This window comes from Vicugna pacos, chromosome 8 (genome assembly GCF_048564905.1).
Source record: "Vicugna pacos chromosome 8, VicPac4, whole genome shotgun sequence".
Taxonomy (NCBI): domain Eukaryota; kingdom Metazoa; phylum Chordata; class Mammalia; order Artiodactyla; family Camelidae; genus Vicugna; species Vicugna pacos.
In genome coordinates this window covers 61,974,484-61,997,084 of record NC_132994.1, presented here as the reverse complement: position 1 = coordinate 61,997,084, position 22,601 = coordinate 61,974,484, and the positions used below count along the sequence as shown (strand labels likewise).

The following is a 22,601-nucleotide window of genomic DNA, read 5'->3' as shown; positions in this document are numbered from 1 at the left end:
ACCTAGAATAAACTTTGTATTTCTAACATTTTGGTTTGGGTATGAATATTTCAAAATACTTATAATATTGGATTCTGGAGTTTAAGAAAGGTTAAAAAGTTGAACTTTGTACTCAATCTAAAAAAATTTTAAAATATGACACATATGTTTCCTAGAAAGCAAGATTTGATGCATTTTTTCTAAAACTTAAAAGGGTTCTATTAATTAAATGAGTATTACTTAATTCAGGGTCTGCTCTGTATTCTGTGGCCTCAGAGACTCTGATTCTATAGGGGATACATGTCCAAAGAGGTTAAGGAGTTTATTTACTTAAATATATAACATATAAACAAACTTGCGATTCCTACCAAAGCTTAGGCTTAATGAGAAGAGCAAGCTACGTTTTATAGTCCATGACAATTACTACTTATTCTCAGAACACATCTGTCAGCGCAAGTGAAATTTGCCGTTTTTTTCTCTGCTCAATAAATGTATAGATCTCTCCTGTCCAAGTTCATACTTAATGTACAAGACCTCATTCTGCATTGGCTCTGGTCTGTCGCAAACATTTCTGAAATTCCTTTGAAAGAGATAAACTGGACCTTTCACATGATATCAAGTCTCTTAAAAATAAAAGGCAGAAATGAACAGACACAAACTTTTCTAAGGCAGAAAAGTATATACCCCATGTTACCTTTCTAGAACTACATGAATTCAAAACAAAGATTTCAGTCAAAATATTTATTCTTTTCCTTAATTGGGCTAAATGACAAAACATATATTGTGAGCCTGCTTTAAGTTTCTCATGTATTACACTTTAAATGTTCAAAACTTTGTGTAAAACCACACATGACTTAGCTTCTTCCACAATGCACATACAGAATCTCAATTTAATTGGATGTTTTGAAATAAATTCTCTCCTTAACCATTATTATTATAGCCTTGAAAATCTAGCTCCAGTTAGAACTGTGACAGCAGTTATGAGTCAGGCCCTCAGCTCTAAACACAAACACACAGGAAGAGGAGAGGAGAGGACAGACTGGGGAGAGAGAAGAAGAAACATGCATTTATGATGTTTGCAACTGGTAGCAGCTAGATCAGGGTACCAGTGTGGTGCGAGTGCTTCTGAGTCATCAAGAAGGGCATTTTAATTGTTTAAGAGGAATAACCACATGCCACACTAGCTAGGACTGGTTAAATTACAATATGCAAGGATAACAATTTTACATGAGTACCCAAGTTTTGACTAGAAAAATAAAAGATGGCTAAACAGGAACTTCCAGCTTCTGTGGCTAAGAGTCCAAAAGCCTCCCTCGAATGTGAGCATGGAACCCAGAGACAAAAATACAGACTCACGGGATCACCCTAAGGCTGCAGGGGAAGTTTTATTACCACCCCAGTGCTCACACTGAAAGCCGCACCTTGTAAGCCTTAACAAATCTTGAGGAAGTGTCATTTTAAAAGACGTTAAAGAGGACATAAACATTATCCTGAATGTGATGGCAACCACCAAAGGGGCCCAGGTGTTCACGTGCGAAGGTGCAGATTGGCCGGCCGGACTCCTTCACCAGCGGGCCCCTTCATCGCAGGCTGTCCTCCTGTCAACGGGCAGCCCGGGGAAGACTCACAGAGCAGCCAGCCGCCACCCACGATCCTTTCTCGTGCATTACTTCGTTCCAAGCAAGCCAGGCTGCATCCGCACGAGAGAAGCAGACGCCAAGTCAGCAACACTGGGGTTTGTTTTCCTTTTTCAGGGTCTCCGGATCCAGTTTAATACTGCCTTCGATTTCTTCACTGGGGAAGCTTTGGTGGTTCGCGAGAATGTTCTCCACTAGGAACCGGGCTGCTTCATCTATGTTTATGTTATCCTGTAGGGCAGAAACGAGGACGAGGATCAGTTCTCAGGATTAATTCTTAGAAGAAAGCATTAAGAGTATTAATGGAAACTGGGAAGGTTTGTCAGAGGGGCGCGTTCTAAGTACGCGAGCTCCGTCTTCTGTTCCAGTACTGCAGTGACTGTGGAACCCTGGCCTTTCTACAAAGGATCACTCTTTCTGATGTTCCTGTTTTAGTGTTTTAAACTTTTGCCACTGGGGTTCAATGAACTACCTCCACGGTTGAAGATGAGTCTTCTCCCCGCTCTAGATTGCCGGCCACGTAAGTGAAAGCACAGAGGTTAAGAAAGTCCTGCCCTTGAACGTCTACTTCAAGTACTCGGGGCAACTATGGAAAAAATGTTGAAGGGCTCAATCCACATTAAAATATGATAAATGCAACATGTGGCCTCCCCGTCTCTGAGTACAAATCATGACTTTTAGTTGACATGTATAAACTGAGCTGAAACAACGTTGGAGGTGTGATGTCCATTAAAGATGCCCTGAGGAGTCACCAGCTATCACGGCCATTTGGGTGACTGATTTACAAGCTGTCACTATATACGATAAGTAACACATAGCAAAAACTGGGTTCATTTTTTTAAGTATTCAACTTTTCAATTTAAAATATTTTCAGATTTACAAAGACATTGTAAAAATAGTAAAAATTCCTACAGACGCTTTACCCTTATTTCTCAAATGTTAACATCTTAGATAACAAGAGCGTAACTACCGAAATCAGGAAATTAGATGATGGTGTTGTGCTGGCATTGCTCTATTGGCCTGGTTCGAATTTCACCGCCTATCTCAACATCCTGTTTCTGATCCAATGAGCAGCTGTACTCTGTGTCCTGTCTCCTTGGCCTCCATGAATCTGAAACAGGTCCTCGGTCGCCTCGCCTTTCATGACCCTGACAACCTTGGAGAGCACTGGCCAGAGAATATCCCTCAGTTTGGGTTTGTCTGATGTGTCCGTATCATTAAATTCAAGTCACACACTGTTGGCAGGAATCAGATGTAAGTGATGTGCCCTTTTCAGTGTATGAGGGTGCACACTTGCTTGAAGTTGTGTTTGCCAGGCTTCTCCACTGAAAAGTTACTATTTTTCACTTTGTACTTAAGCATCAATTACTTCTTCCCTAAAACAATTATTACTGTTGTGTTTAGTGGTGACTTTCTATTTCCGTCATTCCTTCTCCATTTACTAGTTGGAATGCTACAGTTAAGAAGAGCTTTCTCCTCTCTCTCATTATTCACATGTTTATTCGTATCATGGATTACTGTTTTATTTTATGGATTAAATCCATTACAAGAATTATTTACTTTGGTGCTAAGATTGTCTTGGATTTTGGAGCTCTAATAAGCAGGCTCCTGTGTCTTTCTGGCATGTCTCCATCACTTTGTGTTTCCTTAGCTTCTGGCACCACAAAATATCTCAGGCGTGTCTTTACTTTCTTTGTCTCACTAGTCCTGGAATCAGTCACTTCTCCAGGGAACCCTGGTTCTTTTCATTGGATAACAGTTTTGAAAAGCCAGATTCTGAGGGCATGGTAAGCTCACTGGTTCTGTGGTGTCATTGCTTCTAAACCTTTTCAGCAGACAGATCTAGTAAATATCTGTAAGTATCCATACACACATGGGTATCTACTTGTGTTTATCTGTTAATATATATACGTTTGCATGTGTGCATGTATATGCATGGGTGTGTATATTCACACACAAAAACACAGAATTTATATATATATGTGCATACATGTATGCATACTTGGTATTAAGTTCATATGACCTCTCCAATTCCAATCCAATCCACGAGCATCATCCCAGCCTTCTCCTGTAATTGTTACCCCTCTCTCAGACAGTGATAAACCTTGCAAGACCTGTGCTGTTTATTCAGGTTATCTTTTCTAGCACCAACACAAGCTTTTTAACCTCCACTCCCAAGACAAGTATTAACTTTAATTAAATTATTGATCTTTGAATGCCCAATGTCACTCGGTCCCCACCAACCCCATTATACCAAGCAACTGTAACGTTCTCTACCGCTCTTAGTTGTAATTGATTAGGAACAGAAATTCCCGTGTTGTGCTGTAATCAGTCACACATTTTCATGTTGGGAATCCATTATTTGCCATAAAGATGGAAGATGAAGTTCATGAATTCAAACTTGCCTTGTGGCTATGTTCCTATTAGAATTCAGATCACTGAAATTCTAGCAGAAGCCAGATTTGAAGTTAACTGCTGGCCAGCTCAGAAGCATAGGTGTTAGTGACACTTGGGTAGCATTTTAAGCACGGACTAAAATTTTTAACCTAAATTTTATATTACTGTTATTCTCTTGAAACTCTCCTGGTTTTCCACTAGGGAAATCCTGCAGATGGTTTCTAATAAATTTGTAGGAAAGCACAAAACATGAATATTTCCCTTCTCACCTCTAGATGTAACACTGTCTATAAATATAATGAAGCTGACGGCTTACACAGTCTTGGGCTACAGGCCACATGACGCTACTGTTTATGAATCTTCTGTCTAGATTTTGGGGAGAAATCTGGATTTATTACCTGAATGATTAATTCAAATAAAACCTAAAGAGGAAAATTTATCTGTAATGCATTCATCTTCTCCACCAAATCTCATGCTCTAATAAACATTTACACACACCACTAATTTTTTTTTTCCAACAAAGTTGGAAGTAAAGCAAATCCCCTGATGGATGCAGAGAGCACAGAGCAAGTGCCTCTGTACAAAGCCTCCCCCTGCAGTCCCTCCCTCCCTGTTTGGCTCAGTGCTCCTGCAGCATCTCTGAGCTTTGTCTCTCTTCTGCCACTACTTTTTATTTATGAATCTAAATTTTAAGATACTAGAAAATATTTGTTTAAACAAATAGCCTTTAGCTTAGCCTTTAACTTCTGCCTCCAATAGACTTTTTTTTTTTCAATGACCCCATCATCACATTTTCGGGGTACTTTTTGTGTAATCTCTCATAGCTCTGCTTTCATTATTCTGATCACCAGTGGCAGCAAATGATCTTCCACTTTTAGGGATTCTGGTAAAGCTAAAATTAACTTGGTATTAAGTATGTAGGTGATTTGGAGGACCATGTGAGTTTTTATACATATATATATATCACACAAGAAATTCACAGAAGGCTTACTAAAAGCTGGAACTGTGTTAAGATTATACCAAATGGTGTCAAGTTTGTCATAACAGAAATGGGGCAATATTTCATCTCTCTTACAGAAGTCTTAATGGTTATTTGACCTCTAAAGTGAGATTTCCAATGGACATAGCTAATCGCCTTCCTGCACAATATTTTGGGCTTGGGGTTTTCACTCTTGCTTTCCTGTGTATCTAGACTATTAAGATTTTCAACAGCCAACTTAAGCGTGTTTGTTTTTCTTCAAAAAACATTTTATCCAGCTTCTCATAATGGACAAAAGAAAAAATTCTCTCACTCTACTATTCATGGAGAGGTATGTCACAAATGTTGATACTTTAGTCTTGTTCAAATTCTTTCCCACACGCTTCATCTAACACTCTTCAAACATCATCTGAATAACACCTCCTCTCTTACCTTTTCAGTGCCTTTGTTAGTCCTGCATGTGACTTTCATCTTCACTTGGGCCATCTATGTCCCTGTGTTTTGTTAAGCCTTCTATAAAAATAAAAAATACTTGTGCTGGACAGTACATCTCATCCCCCATAGACTCCAGTTGCATGAAGAGTACTTCATTTAAGGACTCAGACTCGCAGAAAGTGTAATTTGTTCTTTGCTCTAATAATACTCAATTTTACTTTTAACGTAAAACCTGCCCTTCTCTTCACCCCGCCACTAGCCAGTCCTGAAAGCATGCCTGCTGCTGACTGAAAGGAGCTGTAACATATCCACGCTATGCTTCACTTTCTTCTAGGCTTCGCCAAACCGCTCAGGCAAACCCAGCTAAATACTTCATGGCTATAGTTCAGATTTACAAGTTAACAGCAGAGCAGATACAAACGCGAAGCAGACCTCACCTTTGCGGAGGTTTCAAACCATCCACTGAAGCCATGTTCTTTGCAGAACTGGTCCATCTGGGGAGGATTCTGGCCACCGTCCTTTCTCTGGTCACATTTGTTAGCTAAGAGGACAGCAGGAATGGGGCTGCCATTTGGAAGATGGACTTTACTATCCAGATCACTTTTCCATTTTAAAACGGCTTCAAATGTGGAACCTCTCGATACATCAAACACGACAAAAGCACCGACAGCTTCTTTATAATACACTCGGGTCATGTTGCCAAACCGTTCCTGTCCTAGAAATACATATAATAAGAGATTAAAAATTTGTAATCCAGACAGGGTCTATATTTACATATAACCCTTCTGACCCTAAGAATAATGCTACAAACAATACCTGCCATCCGACAGCAACATACACTGGTGGGATTGAGGACACAGACACAGAACCAAGACCCACAGAGCAGAAGTGGCTGAGCACGTAGACCGAGTACACAGTCACCTGGTTTCATGTTCTTGGCATCTACACCACATTCTCCATAAACATCAAGATAACAGTTTGTAAAGCTGCAGAGGCCATCATTTGCCCCCCTCCACTCCCCCTGGTCTAAGAGAAGAAAGGTACTAAAGGAGAAAGGGAAGTTGGGAGCAGAAGGAAGAGACAAGAATAAGAGAAAATGACGCTTGCAGGAAGAAGATAAGTGTGGTGGGTAGAATGCTAGTCAGAAAGATCAGGACAGGAGACGAGATAAAGGAGCTATGTTCTTCACTCCTCATTCTTCAGATCTCAGCCAAACCCGCTTTTAACTCAAAATGCAAGACTGCTCTCCTCTAAGAAGGCAGATCTGCAAACCTACTGTTTTAGAACAAGTGGTTCAATTAATTGGTTGAATTGTTAAAGGAAGGATCAGCTGCAGAGTTGTTCAGATATCAATGTAATTTAAAATAATTTAACATGTAACATACTTTGGCTAAAAAATCGACTTAAATATATCATAGGACTTTGCAAAGCATTCTCTTACTATCTGACATTGTACCGTTCTTTGGCACAGGAAGAAGCCTTATCTCATATCTGACAGATGAAAAAACATGCAAAGGTTGCCAGGCCAGGAACTGAGGATAGACCAACTGTTCAAAGTCGGTATCACTAATTTACAGACACATTAAAATGGTTCTGAGTCTTAATTTTAACCAGAGAGCACACACCAGAAATAATATTCTTTTTTTCCAATTTTTAATTATATACATGAAATGACTACAGCAATAAGTGAAATTAGTCTAAGATAGTCCAGATTATAAGAAAATTACATCATTATAAGAAAGTATTCCTTTGGACTATCCCTTAAGAGGGTAAGGTGTCAAACTAGTAAAAGTATAGAAATCCAGAAGTCATAAAGCGGTATTAAGCTCTATTGAATTTGTTTTTGTTTTGTTCATATAATTACCCCAGCTATTTCTTTTTTACCAAATCATACCAAATTATATTCATATCTGTATTCATATAAACTTTATGGTTAAGGCATAAGAAAACCAGAAATGTATATGACAAGAAATTTTTAAGAAGCATCTTGTGGCTTAGAATATCAATTTCCTTAGGTTCCAAGGCTAGGATTCAAAACTCCCTGACAGTCTCAACACCAGAGTGTATGCTTTCTAATCACCACCACATACGACAAATCAAAATCGTGTCAATTACACGGGTAAGCAAATGAAAAATAAAAGCACAAACTGGGAGGAAAAAAAATACAGGTCCTATATCTGATTAAAAAAAACTTGTACTCAGAATATAAAGAACTCTCAAAACTCCAAAGATGAAAAAATTTTATAAAGTGAGCAGAAAATTGGAACACTCCACTAAAGAATTTATATGATGACAAATAAGTGTAAGAAATGATGCTCAAAATTATTAATCATTGGGGAGATGCAAATTTAAACCACAATGAGCTGATCCTTTACACCCACAAGAATGGCTGTAATTTAAAAGTCTGACTATACCAAGTGCTGGTAAAGAGGTAGAGCGACTGGAGCTCTAACACACTGCAGGTGAGAATAACAATTTAAAATAGTACAACCACTTTAAGAAACAATTGGATAGTTACTTAAAAATGTAAGACTATACTTTCAGGGATCATTTCTATAGTTTGTTACTTAAAAATGTAAACATATACCTACCATACAACCAACGCATTCCACTCCTAGGTATTTTGCAAACAACATGAAAACACATCTATATAAAAGCATGTTCATCAGTGCTCATAGCAGCTTTATTTTTAATAGCCCCCAAATGGAAGCAACCCATCGTCACATAGTAATGAATAAACTATGGTGTGTCCATACAATGGAATGCAACTCCACAACAGAAAGGAAAGGAACAAACTATGGATACAAACAACAGCATGGATGAATCTCAAAAGAATTATGCTGAGTCAGAGAAGCCAGATCAAGAAAGGAATAGGTAATACCATGAGTCCACTGATATCAAATTCTAAAAAATTGGAAGCTATAGTGCTACAGTAAGAGAAACCAGATCAATGATGGCCTTGGGCAAGGCAGAGGGATGGATTACAAAAGAGCTGAAGGAAGTAGTTTTGGGGTGATAAAAATGTTTGCAATCTTGATTATAGTGGTGTTTCACAAGTGTATACATATGTCAATACTTGTAAAATTGTACAGTTTATTATATGTCAACTATACCACAGTAAAGCCATAAAAAACAATACCTATCTCATATGGTCACTGGGAAAGTAAAAATGTAAAATGACTGCCTGGAGGTTTTTAGGACTGAGTTAAACAAACTATAGCTCATGGCCAAATCCAGCTAGATGAAGTTTTACTAGCATACAGTCACTCTCATGTGTTCATGTACTATATGCCTGTTTCATTCTAGAATGGCAGAGTTGCAACTAAGAGTAAGTGGCTCACAAAAACTAAAATACTTGATATCAGGAATTTTACAGAAAAAAATGTAATGACTTCTGTTCTAGGGGGTTAGGAACAGTTACAATGATTTTCTGCAACACCAAATCCAGAAAGCAATGGGGATTAAACGTCTATGACCCAAAAGCAAAAAGCCAAGTCCACACATTTAGGGAAACAGCTTATTTTCCAAAAGAATAGTAAGATACACTTCCTCTTTTACTGAGTTCATAACCTCTTTTTTGAAAATTCGGAAGTAATCCATTTATGTTTCAGAGATATTCCTGAACTGATAAAAACAAGTGAAAACCAAAGTTTCTACAACACAGGAGGTTTAATTAGGGAGTGGGGAAAGATAAGACGAATTCATTTACAATAATCATCTTAATATAAAATTAAAAGTTGTTCTCTAAAAACTTAACAAAGTGAAACCTAGACTTAACTATGTTGTTTTAAAGGTTTAAGTGCATAGATTTGCTAAGCTCTTTGGGTCGTTAAACTGGAAAGTAAAGTGAACTTTGCTCTTAAAGTAAGAATTGCTTCCTATATCTTTGCTATGACTTCTCCTTGGGTAGTTTTAGATATTCCCTAATTACTGTCTAAAATAAAGGATTCCTCCAATGTTCATAGCAGCACTATTTACAATAGCCAAAACATGGAAACAGCCTAAATGTCCATCAACAGGTGACTGGACAAAGAAGATGTGGTATATTTATACAATGGAATACTACTCAGCCATAAAAACCAACAACATAATGCCATTTGCAGCAACATGGATGCTCCTGGAGAATGTCATTCTAAGTGAAGTAAGCCAGAAAGAGAAAGAAAAATACCATATGAGATCGCTCATATGTGGAATCTAAAAAACAAAAACAAAAACAAACAAACAAACAAAAACAAAGCATAAATACAGGACAGAAATAGACTCACAGACAAAGAATACAGACTTGTGGTTACCAGGGGGGTGGAGGGTGGGAAGGGATAGACTGGGATTTCAAAATTGTAGAACAGATAAACAAGATTACACTGTATAGCACAGGGAAATATACACAAAATGTTATGATAACTCACAGAAAAAAAAATGTGACAATGAGTGTGTATATGTCCATGAATGACTGAAAAATTGTGCTGAACACTGGAATTTGACACAACATTGTAAAATGATTATAAATCAATAAAAAATGTTAAAAAAATAAATAAATAAAATAAAGGATTCCTGTAGGGGAGAAAAAAAAACTAATATTCAGGAATATTCCATTCTCCTCCACTTCCTTCTACATAACATGGAGGAGCACACTGTTCTGCCTCCATTAAATTAGTAGTGTCCATGGACTCATCCTGGCCAATGAAATATGAACAGAAGTGTCCTTTCCATGCAGAATCACTCAGCTGCCAGTGTTCTTGTCCTGCAGGGCAAGACTTGAATCCTAATTTTGAGGTGATAGTATCGGATGGTAGGGCCTCTGTCAGCTTGGTTCTCCAAGTGGCTCCAGCAAAAAAAATCACCCTCTCCATCTTGTGTGGTGACACTGTGCTAGACATTGGTGAAAATAATGAAACAATGAATATGACCCTAAGGATCTCACAGTCCAGTTGAGGAAATAGACAAAGTGATACCTGATGTGTGAGGTGTAAAAGATCACAATCAAACAAGGGGATGTTGTTCATTGAGGTGTGTAAGCTAATCTTTATTAGTCTTTTTGAAGGATATGTAATCAAGAAATGCTATTGAAATGCTTACTTGTCATGAAGATATAGTATCTTAACAGATTTTCTTTATTTCTTTATTTTTGTTCTGTTACTTTCAGTTTGCATGCCCACGGGGGCAGTCAGTCTAGTCAGAGCCACACTCACCATCAATGGAAAAAAATGACATGTTTAACTGCTGGATGCAGTTTCCCAGTAGCGCTGAGTCACCCCCAGGAGAAATGCACATTCTTCCACTTACCCTTTCACAGCACATCAGGAGTCAGCCCTTCCTAGGTTTGAAAAGGGGCTAAGGATCAAACTAATGCAAAAGACTTTCACATCCAAACTAGACTTGCATTAGAATTCCATAGAATCTTAGATTGTTTTTTTAATTTTAGAAAAGAATATAAAAAAATACTCTGAGAGATAGCCAATCAACCATTTTAAGTTTAGTCCAATCATTATTCCAGGATTCTACATTCCACAAATACAAAAATAAAAGCAGGAAATTCCTACCATACTGAATGCTCCTGGATTGTGTCCCGTGATGGGAGAGGACTAGGTAGAGGAGAAAGTCTGCAGTTATTAAATATAAAGACAGCTGCATACATTTTGTTGCATGGTGCGTGTATGTGTGTGCGTGTGTGGAGTTAAAGCGTACAGAAATATGGAAACTCAGCAGAACCTGGGAGATCTTCCTCTTCCCGGGTCTGTAGAAGGGAGGGGAGAAATTTGAGCAACACCATCTTCTTAGACCAGAACTGTAATCATTTCCTACACGAAGGGGAGGGACCACTTTATGCCTTTCTGACAAAACACTTCAACAGACAATATGATAACGGAAGATGACACTCCAGATTATCCAGTCCAACCTCTCCTATTTTATAGATAAGAAAACAAAATCCTAGGGAGATGTAATTACTCAAACGTCTTAGGTTGATTTGTCATTTAATGGGCTGCTCGATCTGTTAGCCAAGTATCTTCTGGAGTATACACTGCTCCACATGTCCCTATGTTTCCAAATAAATCCAAGGTAGGATCAGCCTAGGAGTGACTTTCCTTAAGGATAGCACAGCCCCGCTACGAAAGTGAGAGCCTTGCTCTATGTCCCCTAGTGCTAAGGGAGGTGCCCTACTGCCAAGTGCATTTGCTACCTGAACCTAGGGACAGCCTTTTCCATCCATATTGCTGGGGCACACTGACCGCATATTCTGTATGACTCTGAAATGTGTTATCCTTTAAAAAGATGTTTTACTTCCTTCTCTAGAAGAAAGAACCTTGATTATAACTCGACATCTTGGCAAGGAGAAAGGAAAAAAAAAGAGCACAGTGCTTAGTCATCCAGGCTCAAAGATATTTAAAGATGCACAGCTTTGTACATACCCAAATGGATGAAACTTAAGGTACATATGCTGGCAAAAGGATTAAAATGCTTCTCTAATATTTGGCATATCAAACGCTAATGACTTTGAAAAGGAGTTGAGACAACATAATACATTTCCAAGAATACACACTTCAATTAAGGAAAAGAAAACCACAAAAACAGTTTGCCATATCTCTTTACATCTCATGTGAATTTTCAAAAGGAGAGTATTTTCTCTCTAATTTAACAAGGAAGGCACTGCCTTCTGAACTGTTACCAGAAACATAGGCCAGAGATGCTTTCTCTTATGATTTTAATTACTGGTTTTGTTTTTTAATGTTTGTCTCAGTATTTTATGTTCATGCCCCCGTTTGATAGATAATCCAAATGTCACTTAATGTTATTTGAAACTCAAAATATAAATTACACAATGAAACACAACATTGTAAAATGATTTTAAATCAATAAAAAATGTTTAAAAAATTACACAATGAAGAACAAATCAGAACAAGAGGACAATTGGTGCTAGTTTTCCAAGTATAAACACTTACCCTTTCCCACCCACTTAAGAAGCACTGAGCTACATATTCTTGTTCAAGGTGATTGGGTAAAAAACTAGTGCATATTAAAGTCCTTTCAAAACAAATCCTTAAGTTTTGGTCTGCATTTCAGAGATGAAGCATTTCTAATAAGCTCGTGTGGTTGGTGAATAATAGATCAAGACCCACTCAAAATTTAATTTAAGTCCAGTCACTGGTTCTAGAAGGATAATTATCAAGCCACTAAAATTTTATATAGCTTGATAATGGGTCGTGGGTTTTATCTGTAAGAGGCTACAATTTGTAGCCACATAGGTTTTGTTATTTTCAGTGGTTAATGACTCGGCATACTACTAGTTTTTAAAGCCATTATAAGCTTGCCCCAGCACTACACTTAAATATTTAACATGCTAAAATTATAGGAGTTGTTAGAAGAAAAAAAATAGCTATTACTAAAGATCCACCATAATACTAAGCAATAAAACCATGTAACTAAAAAGAGACCGTACTGCTAGTTGCCCATTTTCCTCCAACTGGCTTGCACAATTTCCCACGAAACAAGCGGCTGTAACCTTTGGAGTCAGAAACTGGAGTCAGAAGTATCTGAATCCGTGCCCTAACTCTGCAAACTCTAGGCATACAGAACTCAGGAAAATCCTTTAACCTTTCTGAGTCTCAGTTTACTCAACTGTGAACTGAGAATCATTCTCATTTCTCCAGATTATCAAGTATATATGAGAATAAAAGTAAATCAAATGACAGCGTCCAGAAAACGACTTCTAATCGATGGTAACTGTTGTTACATGAGAGGGTCAATGACCAAAAGTTCCCAAGTCTGGGATTCTATGCTTACATTTGGAAATCTATTTCCACTTGGAAAAATAAGCATTATGGAGAAAGACGCAAAGTCGCTATTTAAGTCAGGTACAAATTTTTCGCTCATACCACCACCTTCTGAGATTGAGATTAAACCTGTCTGTCAAGCAAAAGAGGAACAAAATTGAACACAGAAAAAAATTTAAAATACCTAAACTAAAAGGAGAACAAACTGCTTTTGAGATGGTCACTGAGCAGTCTTCAAAATGACCTACTCCTAGACACATGCCAGTTCAGGCTCTGGATTTTTCTTTCTCTTAATTTGAGACAACCAGGTTTTTGTGGTTTTTAGGTCACAGTGTAAGGTCTGTTATTTTCAACTATTTACATCTTCTGTGGTGACTGCAAAAAGAACAGCTGACTTTAATCAATCTAAAATAAGGAATTAAATCAAAATATCTTTTTGGTTTGTGTCCAAAGCCGTAACAGTTTTGAAGGTTTAAGATATTGGCTTTTCCCTTTCTTAAGTAAAGCATTCAAAGAGAGCAAGACAAGTACCATATCTGTCCTGTAATTTATCTCGTCCCCTCACACCACCTCTTGAGACAGCCAGAGATAAGGAGCAGGTGATGTGGACCAGACAGGAAGTAAGGGTCATGGAAGGTGAGCATGAGGGAGCCCCAGGAGCAGCAGGCTTGTCCGGGCAGGTGGAGAAGTCCTGGAGCACAGGGAGAGGGTGGCTCTGCTGACAGCGTGCAACAGAGCCAAGGCAGAACAACTGTTCTCATCTTGGTGCTTGGTGAATCCCGAATTTCCAGGCCCTACCTCTAGGAATTCTGACTTGGTGAGTAGGGGAGACTGCTAGTGGCCTCCCCAATATCCCTTCACAGAATTTGATTTGGGGAAGCAATGCATCCAATTTAAAAACAAACAAACCAACAAACAAGCCCTAGATCTCCTAGCTGCCCTTGCAGCAAGGTGTGTGTGTCTGACTGGACCACAAAGATAAAAGATTCGGCCAGCGATCAGCAGAGGGGTGAAATGGAGCTTCAGTCCACGAAGGATGAATGGTTCTGCTCACTAGCCTTGGACTGACCGTCCAGCCGCAGACTTACTAGGTGACAGACTTAACCTCTCTCTCGTGGAAACCATGATGTTTGGGGATGTTTGGCAGATGAAGCCAAATCTGCTTACAGTTAATGCTAAAGAATCCGCATTTTCAGCACCTCAGGCAAGTCAGATGGACGGGGTTCCATACAATCGCACTAAAAAACCCAATATAGAGAGCTTAATTTCAAGAAGCAATCAAAAATCACCACAGAAGATGCTTAAGGAAAACATAGAAGTGGACAGAAGTGAGTGAAGAGAACAGGAAAGAAGAAAATGTAGGCTCACCTGTCAGTTAGACCAACTGGCGGCCTTAAACTAAACCACTGCTCTATGTTTATTTTTGTGGTTTGTCTCTCTCAAAGAAAGTGAAGGAATCACACGTTTCTAACCTCCTTGACTGCAAAAAGTGTAAAAAGCTCTTTTGAAAATATAACTGAATAGAATTCTAAAGCACCTTCTTGATCTTTTCTCTCACCCTCCAGAAATCTCCCCCATATGTCAGCACTTTTTCGCCATATAAGAGACGATCCCCACAAACCATAGTACAGCTTAAGACTTGTCGACTGAGCCCACTCTCTATTAGTTAAGTGTTGATTAAGTGTGAAATCCTCACTATTTTGAGAATATGCTATTCTTGGGCTCCAAATTTAAGGCCTTCAAAGTTTTCTTCTTTGGAAGAGTACTTTCTCTCATCTCTCAATCTCTTTTAATAAGTGGCTAGAAACATGTATTAATCGTATTTTTTGTTTTCTACATTTTATGATGCTTTGACATCTTGGGGCCTTGTGGACCAGGGGAGGGACTGCCCACCTGGCCAGGGTTAGCTGCTACCTACAGGGAGCAAACAGTTTGCTGAGAGCACATCTCTGGTATGGAAATCAACCAGTCCTGAGTCCTTACCCTCCCTCTGCTTTCTTTTGCCAGGCTCCTGCAGTCCAGGACCACTATCCTCCTGCCCTAATCACCTCATGGCCAGGTACTAGACAACTAGGGACCATCCCTGTAGCCCAGAGCCCAATGACATCTTTCAAACTCTCTAATCCTACGGTGTCTCGCCCACTCCTTCCTGCGAAAACCACAGCAATGGCAACAATGGCTCTCGCCCCTGCTTGGCTTTCTCCTTGCTCCTCCTGCCTCCTGACCCAGCCTGCTGCTTCCCGACGTGGTCCTGCATGCTGTGGGATGGTCCCTCCTCTTGGGGACTATGCGTAAGAAACTATTTCTTCCAGTGGCAATAGTCTCCTGATGTGTTGACCTCATCACACTTGAATAAAAACAAAATCTTGAGTACATTTCAGAGGAGAGTAAGAATCATTAAAATTTACATATCAAAAGCTTAAGAAAATTGGAAGGTCAGGATAACATATACATGATGGATTAAAATTGCTCCTAAAATGTATTTGAAAATAACACTGCACCCCTGGCACAAAGCATGGCATACGGACTTAATCAGTGACCTCACGGAGTAGACCAGGCAGACTGCGGTAATTATTACCTGGCTTTTCCAGGCTGTGCTCTGCAACCAGATACCAGAAAAAAACAGCTTTGATACTTCAGAAAAGTCCACAGTTTAGAAACAGTCTTTCAAAATGTACCAAAAAATGATTAAGCCAATCAAAAAGTGTCTACCTTGTAAGTATTATGCTTCGTAACTAAGTATAAGTACTGGAAATTCTGGATTGATAACATAAAGAGGGGGTATGCATTATGATGGGTATCAAATATGAGTCATATTCTCCAAAATAGGGGTGACCAGAATGTCTGCAAACTTAAACAAGAGTTTATGCTACTGTTTTGAAACCAGTGAACCAAAAATCCACTCTAATTAGAAACCTTCGCTGTCATTATCTCAGAGTCATGGGACCTGTCTCTGTGCAGTGCCACAGATTACCTGTGTTTTCTTGGTCAACTTACCACACCTCCCAATATTTAGACTATGATGTCTCTCAATGTCGACAGCCCAGTTCAGACAGTAGAATAATTAGGCAAATGGTTGGGAGCCCAGTCAAGGTTTAGTATCTCTTGTCCGCACTTGGCTGTCTCTGCCTCTAACCTGAGGACCTGTTAGCTTATGTGGGCTAACTTAGGCAACTAGGAATGGTAACATTTAAAAAAAGGAAAGGCAACAGGCATATCACTATCAGGGGAAATTTTGTGGGCGATAACACAAATATGTTGTTATGCTGAAATTCCTGCCTTGGCAATTGTGAAAGCACCGTCTAGACTGCGGCACCCAAAGGTATGTCAAAACTCACATGCCGAGGAAGACTTGAAGTTGTCAAGTGGAACAGCAGGCATTGCTTGTAATTCAGCACAGAAATTGAACCAGAATAAGGCTGAAGACAGCAAGATTGTACAAGAATCTACAAGAATCAGGTGTAATAAAGATTTTTTAAAAATCTCTTTAAGTGAGTTATTAAGTAACTGGCCACCAATAAGCCCTAAGAAAGTTACTGTAGTACTCAGTGTTTAAGACAGAGACTCTGGATAACAGACTAATTCTTCAAAGCACTGCTTCATATTTAGACAGATACTCTGAAGGTCAAGAAAGCATAAGAGATAATATCCCAGATTCTTGCTCCTGAAGAGTTGGAAGGTTAGCAAAGAAGACAAGAGACCTCACTGGGTGTAATAATTAGCAACACGCAAGACAGAACAACAAAGTCAGGATCAATATTCTATTTCCAGATGGGAATCAAAAAAATAAAAAGTGAATCTAAGAATGGTTTAGATAATTTATGATGTCTTCCAAGCATGTACTTTAAGCTTTGGTAAATAATATTTACATGAATTTCAGACTGCATTGTTCCTGATTTGCTCTTTGGCCCAAAGGATTATTACTCTGATTTTTATAAAGAAATTTTGATCCTAAAAAGTGAAGGGTGGCAGAATAGGCCACCCCCAAAAATGACACTTTGGCCTAAGAATTATTTTAACTAAAGGCACTTGAAAAACAGAAAATGCATGAAGGTTGCTCTAATCTCCCCCTTTCCTTCCTTAAATCAAGAAAGAACTTCCTTGTGAAAGATGTCCTCCCTAGACCAGGAGGAAGGAACATTCTCATCACCAGAGATGGGGAGTCAAGCTGAGAGAATTCTGTATAAACAGATCTTGTTAAAAATAACCCTTTATCTTCCTTTAACCTTCCCACAGAGGTTGATTTTTTTTCTACAATTGCCTCTCTCTATTCAACCTAGCATAAAAGCATTTCGATGTTGCTACTTTTGTTGGATCTTCATTTCCTTATGAGGGCTCCTGTGTCACAGAATTCTTAGATTAAATAAATTTCTGCTATTAACCCATTTCACATTAATTCTCAGGCCCAGATGAAAACTCTAAGAAGCTAGAGATAAACTTTCGCCTCCTGGCCAAAAGCAAATCACTTCAATGAATATATGAAGCCTAAATTATTCTATCTAAATGGACGAACTTAAAAAAAGAAAAAAAAAAAAAAGATTTGGCCAGACCAGCCATTCAACCTACCTGGGAAAGTCTAAAGTTGCTAATAAGATTATAATAAGTAATGAGCCAAATACTACTTCATTTATAATAAGTGTTAAAAGGAAGATCAGTATGCATCTTAATTTAGTATGCATTTACTAAATTCCCTTTAAAATCTTATCAGAGACTTCAATATTCTAGTATATTTCAGTGATGTGTTGAGCAGCAGCCTTAGAGCAGGTATACAGTAAAAGAGAGCGACTGCAGAAAACAAAAATTGCATTAAATTGCATCTGTATTTAAAGCTACGTTCACTTAATGTAACAAGAAAGGATTTGTAAGGCATGCACCCAAGAGTCACGATGGTTCTTAATTTAAAAAGTTTAGCTTAAACTCCTTGATCACATTTATAGAAAACCTTTGGACAACTCCTGCCTGTCACAGCTGCCAAAGCTTCCAAGTATAGAGACTTGACATAATTTCTTTACCACCTTTCCCATCTTTAAACAACAAAAAAAAAACTTACTAGTGGTAACACCATACCTTAAGTTAATCATATCAAGTGGCCAGTGCCACCTATTATTTTGCAATCAAGGACTATTTATCTCTTCTGAGAATTAAATATGATTTAACTTTGTTACTACATAAGGCAAATATGTTTAGCCATGGGGGAAGCTTTTTGGAGTGGCCTTCAGTTTGCCTTCATTACATCATTCCTACTTCATTCAAATGGTATGAGCTAGGAGTCACCAGTGGCTCAGACATTCAAACCAAATGTAGTTAATGATGGAGCTTCCTACACGTTACATTAAAGCCAAGTTATTTTTGCTCTTAGTTTCCTTATGTATTAAAGCTCCACCTCTGAAAACCTTATTTATAAGATGAGCCTAATAATTTCCAATTAGCTCGTAAGTTTACCTCCAGTCTTGTTCATTGCTGGTGTGTACCTGCTGAATGGTTATCTAATATCCAGGAATCCCTTTTGGAGATCTGAAAGGTCTGCTTTCTTCCTGGACAAGCTCAAGTTTTGGCTTTAGGCAAATGTGCAAGGATATTCCAGCTAGACCGACATGTACCAGAGTCTGGTAAAGAGTGACTATATCCCCTTCCTGGCAAAATAGGTCTCTTCAAGAAGGATGAAAAAATAGGTGACATCCAGAAGAAAACGCTTACTCATGCTTCTGTTTTCCCAAGTCTCCAAGTATAAGCATTTTTCCTTGAGGTTTAAAAACACAACTGTGCCCCAAAAATCTTTTATTGACCTGCAATAGGATCCAATCACAATTTAATTGCTAAATATCACATTATTTCACATGAAGAATGAGGCAAAGTCAACAATCCTCCTAGGCCAGGATTTTAAAATCATCTTCATGGAAACCCAAGGCTCCACTGAAAATTCCTGGAGAATGACTCTCACTTGGTAAAGCAGCCTTTACAATCCATGACTTTGTCAAGAAGCAGTATCACTGTTCTTAAGTGCTTTGTAAAAAAGCAGGAAGTATTTCGAAAGAAGCCTCTGGCTTCAAAAGATGACTTTTCAAACGGACTTTTGGTTTTCTGAAACCCAAAGAGGAAAAAAAAAAAAAGCTGAGCCCAAGGCTGATTATCCCTCTTTCTCAGAGGGACTGACAAACAAATTTATTCCTGTATCAGACATAGAGAAGCCTGTTCTTAAATAAATGCACATATAAGTTGTTAATTCTTCAGTACCTTCTCATATGTAATAAGCTGTTGATGGAAAAAACACTACCGGGCAAACAGACCTGTGGCCCTTGACTCTGCTACCAGCTGGGTGACCATATCTTTCTACCTGTTTCAGTTAAGCATCTGGAGGACAAAGGATGGTCTCTCCATCCCTGAACATGCTCCCATCAAAATGCTCTAAGATACACTGAGCTACTTAACAGTGATTGAGGAAGGCAACTCTTGGTACCACTTCCATATTGAAACTTTCCAAAAGTTAACAACTTTTTAAATGTGCACATCCTACCCGCCACACCAGCCAGAGTTCAAGTTTTCATAAATCAAAGCAAGGAGAATATGTACCCCCTCACACAGGGGTTTTATGCTCCAAAATGGTAACTGAAAGCAAATGCCAGGGAAACAATATATGGGGCAGGAGTTGGGGGACAGAAGTGGGGCTAGGTGTTGGTTTAGGGAGGGAGGAATGTCACCTTTCCCAAATCCTCTCCTGGGTGGCAAAGGAATGAGAACATGGTATATGGTGAGTGGGGTTTCACTCACAACGAAGCGTCTCAGACTCAAGGTGGTGATGGAGAATCTGAAAAGGAACCAGGTTTCTGGTCTTGGTTGTGCCACTAACTAGGTGCCTAACTTTGGGTAAGTCATTCAGCCACTTTGAACCCCAGCTCTTATCTGTGAAACGTTAACGGGAATGAGAGGAGCCAGGAGTCTTCCCCTAACTCTTCCTTGGCAAGATTCAGAGTGAAAACTTCAAGATAAGCCCTCATGGCTTTCCCCACTCTGGTCAGGTGAGAGCCCCGCAGTAGAGGGCCCCCTTTCCATCTCTTAAATACAGACTTAGCTGAGGCATCTAACCAGGCTTACTTATTTATGCACTTATACATCTTATCCTGCTTTTAAATTTTCTACTACTGCTCGTTCCATTGTCCTGACCCCACTGGAGTCCACTCGACCACATCCCTTTCCGTCCTTCTAAGTGATAGTCCCTTTCTTCTAAACACACACAGGCTGCTGAGTTCAGGCCGAGGACAGAGAGGAGAATGGGGACCGCGTGGACCTGAGTGCCCCTGGCTCCCGACGGCTGGAAAACCTGACGGGCGCCCCCTTCCCGGAGGCCGCCGCCCGCCCGCCGGCTCCGGTGTCCCCGCGTGTCGGCGGCTCTGGGCACCCGCTTACCCGCGATGTCCCACAGCTGCAGGCGCACCAGCGTCCTGCTGTCCCAGTTGAGGACCTTGAGGGCGAAGTCCACCCCGATGGTGGCTCGGTAGTGCTGGGAGAAGAGCTGGTGGACGTAGCGCTTGATAATGCTGGTCTTGCCCACGCCAAGTTCGCCGATGACCAGCACTTTGAAGAGGTGTTCCCGGGTCTCGGGCACCGCGGCCGCGGCCGCCCCCCGGTCCGGGTCCCCGGCTCCCCCGCCCGCCATGAGCGCCCCCGGCCCCGCTCAGCTGGCCGGCCGCTCTCGGCGAGCTCGGGCTCCGCGCCGGGGCCCCCGCCCGGCCGCGCCCTCCCCGCGGCGCCCGCGGAGCCCCCGCGGCCGTCGGAACTTCCCCGAGGCCAGCCGCCCTCCCCGCCGCGCTCGCCGCACCGCCTGACCGGTCACAGGACCCGGAACCCGCCGCCGCCCGCAGCCCGCGCGGGGCGGGGGCAGGGCCGGGGGCTGGCCTGGCGGGGGGAGGCCCCGGCGAGGAGGCTGCGCTCCGGGCGCGTCGGGCCAGGACGCGGGGCACTTCCTCTCCGCGGGCTGCCCTCCTCGGGGCGGCGCTGAGCTCGGCCGCCCCCTGGTGGCCCCGGGGAGCCGAGGACCCGAGCCAACGGCCTGCGGGCCCGGGGCCGCCGGGAGCCCAGGAGGTTCAAGGTCGGCCTGCAAAAGTGTCCAGGCCACCGAGCCAGGCGGTGGAAGCCCCCACCCCACCCGCGGGCAGAGCGCGGAGGGGCTGGAGGTGGTCGTCCAGCGCGCGGACCCCAGCCTGGGAGGCGCTGGCCTGGGAGTAAACCTCCTTCCCAGGCTCAGCCCAGAGGGAGTTTAACACCTGGAGATCGTGGTCTTTGGTTGATCTCTGGCCCAGTTTGGAAGAAGTGAAAAAGAATGGATGAATGACTGAACTTGACAAAGGACTGATAATACTCTTGCATTCAAATGAAGGGGTGAGTTGGAGGAAGAGGACAACACAGGGACTCTAAAACGATCTTATTTTACTTCAGTGAACCACAAAAGCCTTTTTAAGTCTTCAGGTGGTGGAGGCTCTGAGATAGATCCTAAGAATTGATTGAAATGTAGTCGGTAGTATTGAGAGCTTTTATTTTAAAGAAGAAAGGAAGCCTTGCCTTGCCTGCTGTTAATAAAATCGAGGGATGCCCTCCTTCCATAATATTTAGGCACACCTGGAGCTGATATCCTCTGTAAGCTTCCTTAAATAAACTAAAGCCGCTGCTGCCCCTACCCTCACGCTGACAATCATTGGAAAATGCTTTTCAGAGATGGAGGCGTCTTAAAATTTAGCAAGTCAAGGTGGGAGTAAAACCTTCAGTAGAGTAGCTATTGAAAAACCATGGATATGCTCTAAAGAAGTTTAATGGCCCACCAGTTTATGGCTTTTACGTTCATTAAACTAGAGAGCCCTTCCAGCATGTCTCCAGGCTGGGGAAAGAGGAAATCTCCCAGTTGCTGCCATGAGTGCAGCATGTTGTTCCATACATGTATATTACCATAGATCTTTATGAGTTTTCTTTTTTTTTTTTTCCTTCAATCCTGCTAGCTCCACTGTCATTAGAAATAGAATTGTGGTGCTAAAAATCACATGTGGTAAATGGTTTAAAATTAGAATTGGTCCCAGCTAAAGGCGGGATAATAGATGGGCTCCACTTAAGAGTTAAGGGTTTGTTAAAACAGATTACATGCTAGGCCCACCCCCAGAGTGGTTCTCATTCAGTAGATTGTGGTGGAGCCAGATAGTTTGCATTTTAAAGTTCCTGGGTGATGCCCATGCTGCAGGTTAGGAGAATTGTGGATTGGATCAGTTCATATCAATCATCCAGGATCTTATAAAAGTACAGATTCTGATTAAGAATATGTGGGGTGGGGCCTGAGATTTAGAATTTCAAAATAAATTCCCAGGTGATGTGAGTGCTGTTAGTGGGTCACACTTTTATTAGTAAGGGTTTAGATTAGTTCCC

General features: G+C 40.7%; 1 protein-coding gene and 2 pseudogenes across 1 annotated transcript; 1 reads left to right on the top strand and 2 right to left on the bottom strand.

Moving 5' to 3' along the window:
- Positions 1-705: 705 nt before the first annotated feature.
- RAB32 (RAB32, member RAS oncogene family) lies at positions 706-21,095 on the bottom strand. Its single transcript, XM_031679847.2, has 3 exons — positions 20,601-21,095; positions 5,865-6,142; positions 706-1,847 (listed from the first exon to the last, which is right to left on the bottom strand). Exons 1-3 carry the CDS (start codon positions 20,848-20,850, stop codon positions 1,701-1,703), a joined length of 675 nt encoding a protein of 224 aa, XP_031535707.2. The 5' UTR covers positions 20,851-21,095; the 3' UTR covers positions 706-1,700.
- Positions 7,956-8,047, top strand: LOC116281661 (small nucleolar RNA U3; annotated as a pseudogene).
- LOC116281403 (elongation factor 1-alpha 1-like) overlaps positions 20,869-22,601 on the bottom strand; it is a 44,951-nt pseudogene continuing 43,218 nt past the window's right edge.

What these genes read in the sequence shown, in the direction of transcription:
- RAB32 (XM_031679847.2), bottom strand. Translation starts at nt 20,850, where the DNA reads ATGGCGGGCGGGGGAGCCGGGGACCCGGACCGGGGGGCGGCCGCGGCC. An exon ending in GCAGCTGTGGGACATCGCGG is followed by an intron (nt 6,143 to 20,600) that starts GTAAGCGGGTGC and finishes ATGTATTTCTAG; the next exon opens with GACAGGAACGGTTTGGCAAC. An exon ending in GGTTTGAAACCTCCGCAAAG is followed by an intron (nt 1,848 to 5,864) that starts GTGAGGTCTGCT and finishes TCTGCCCTACAG; the next exon opens with GATAACATAAACATAGATGA.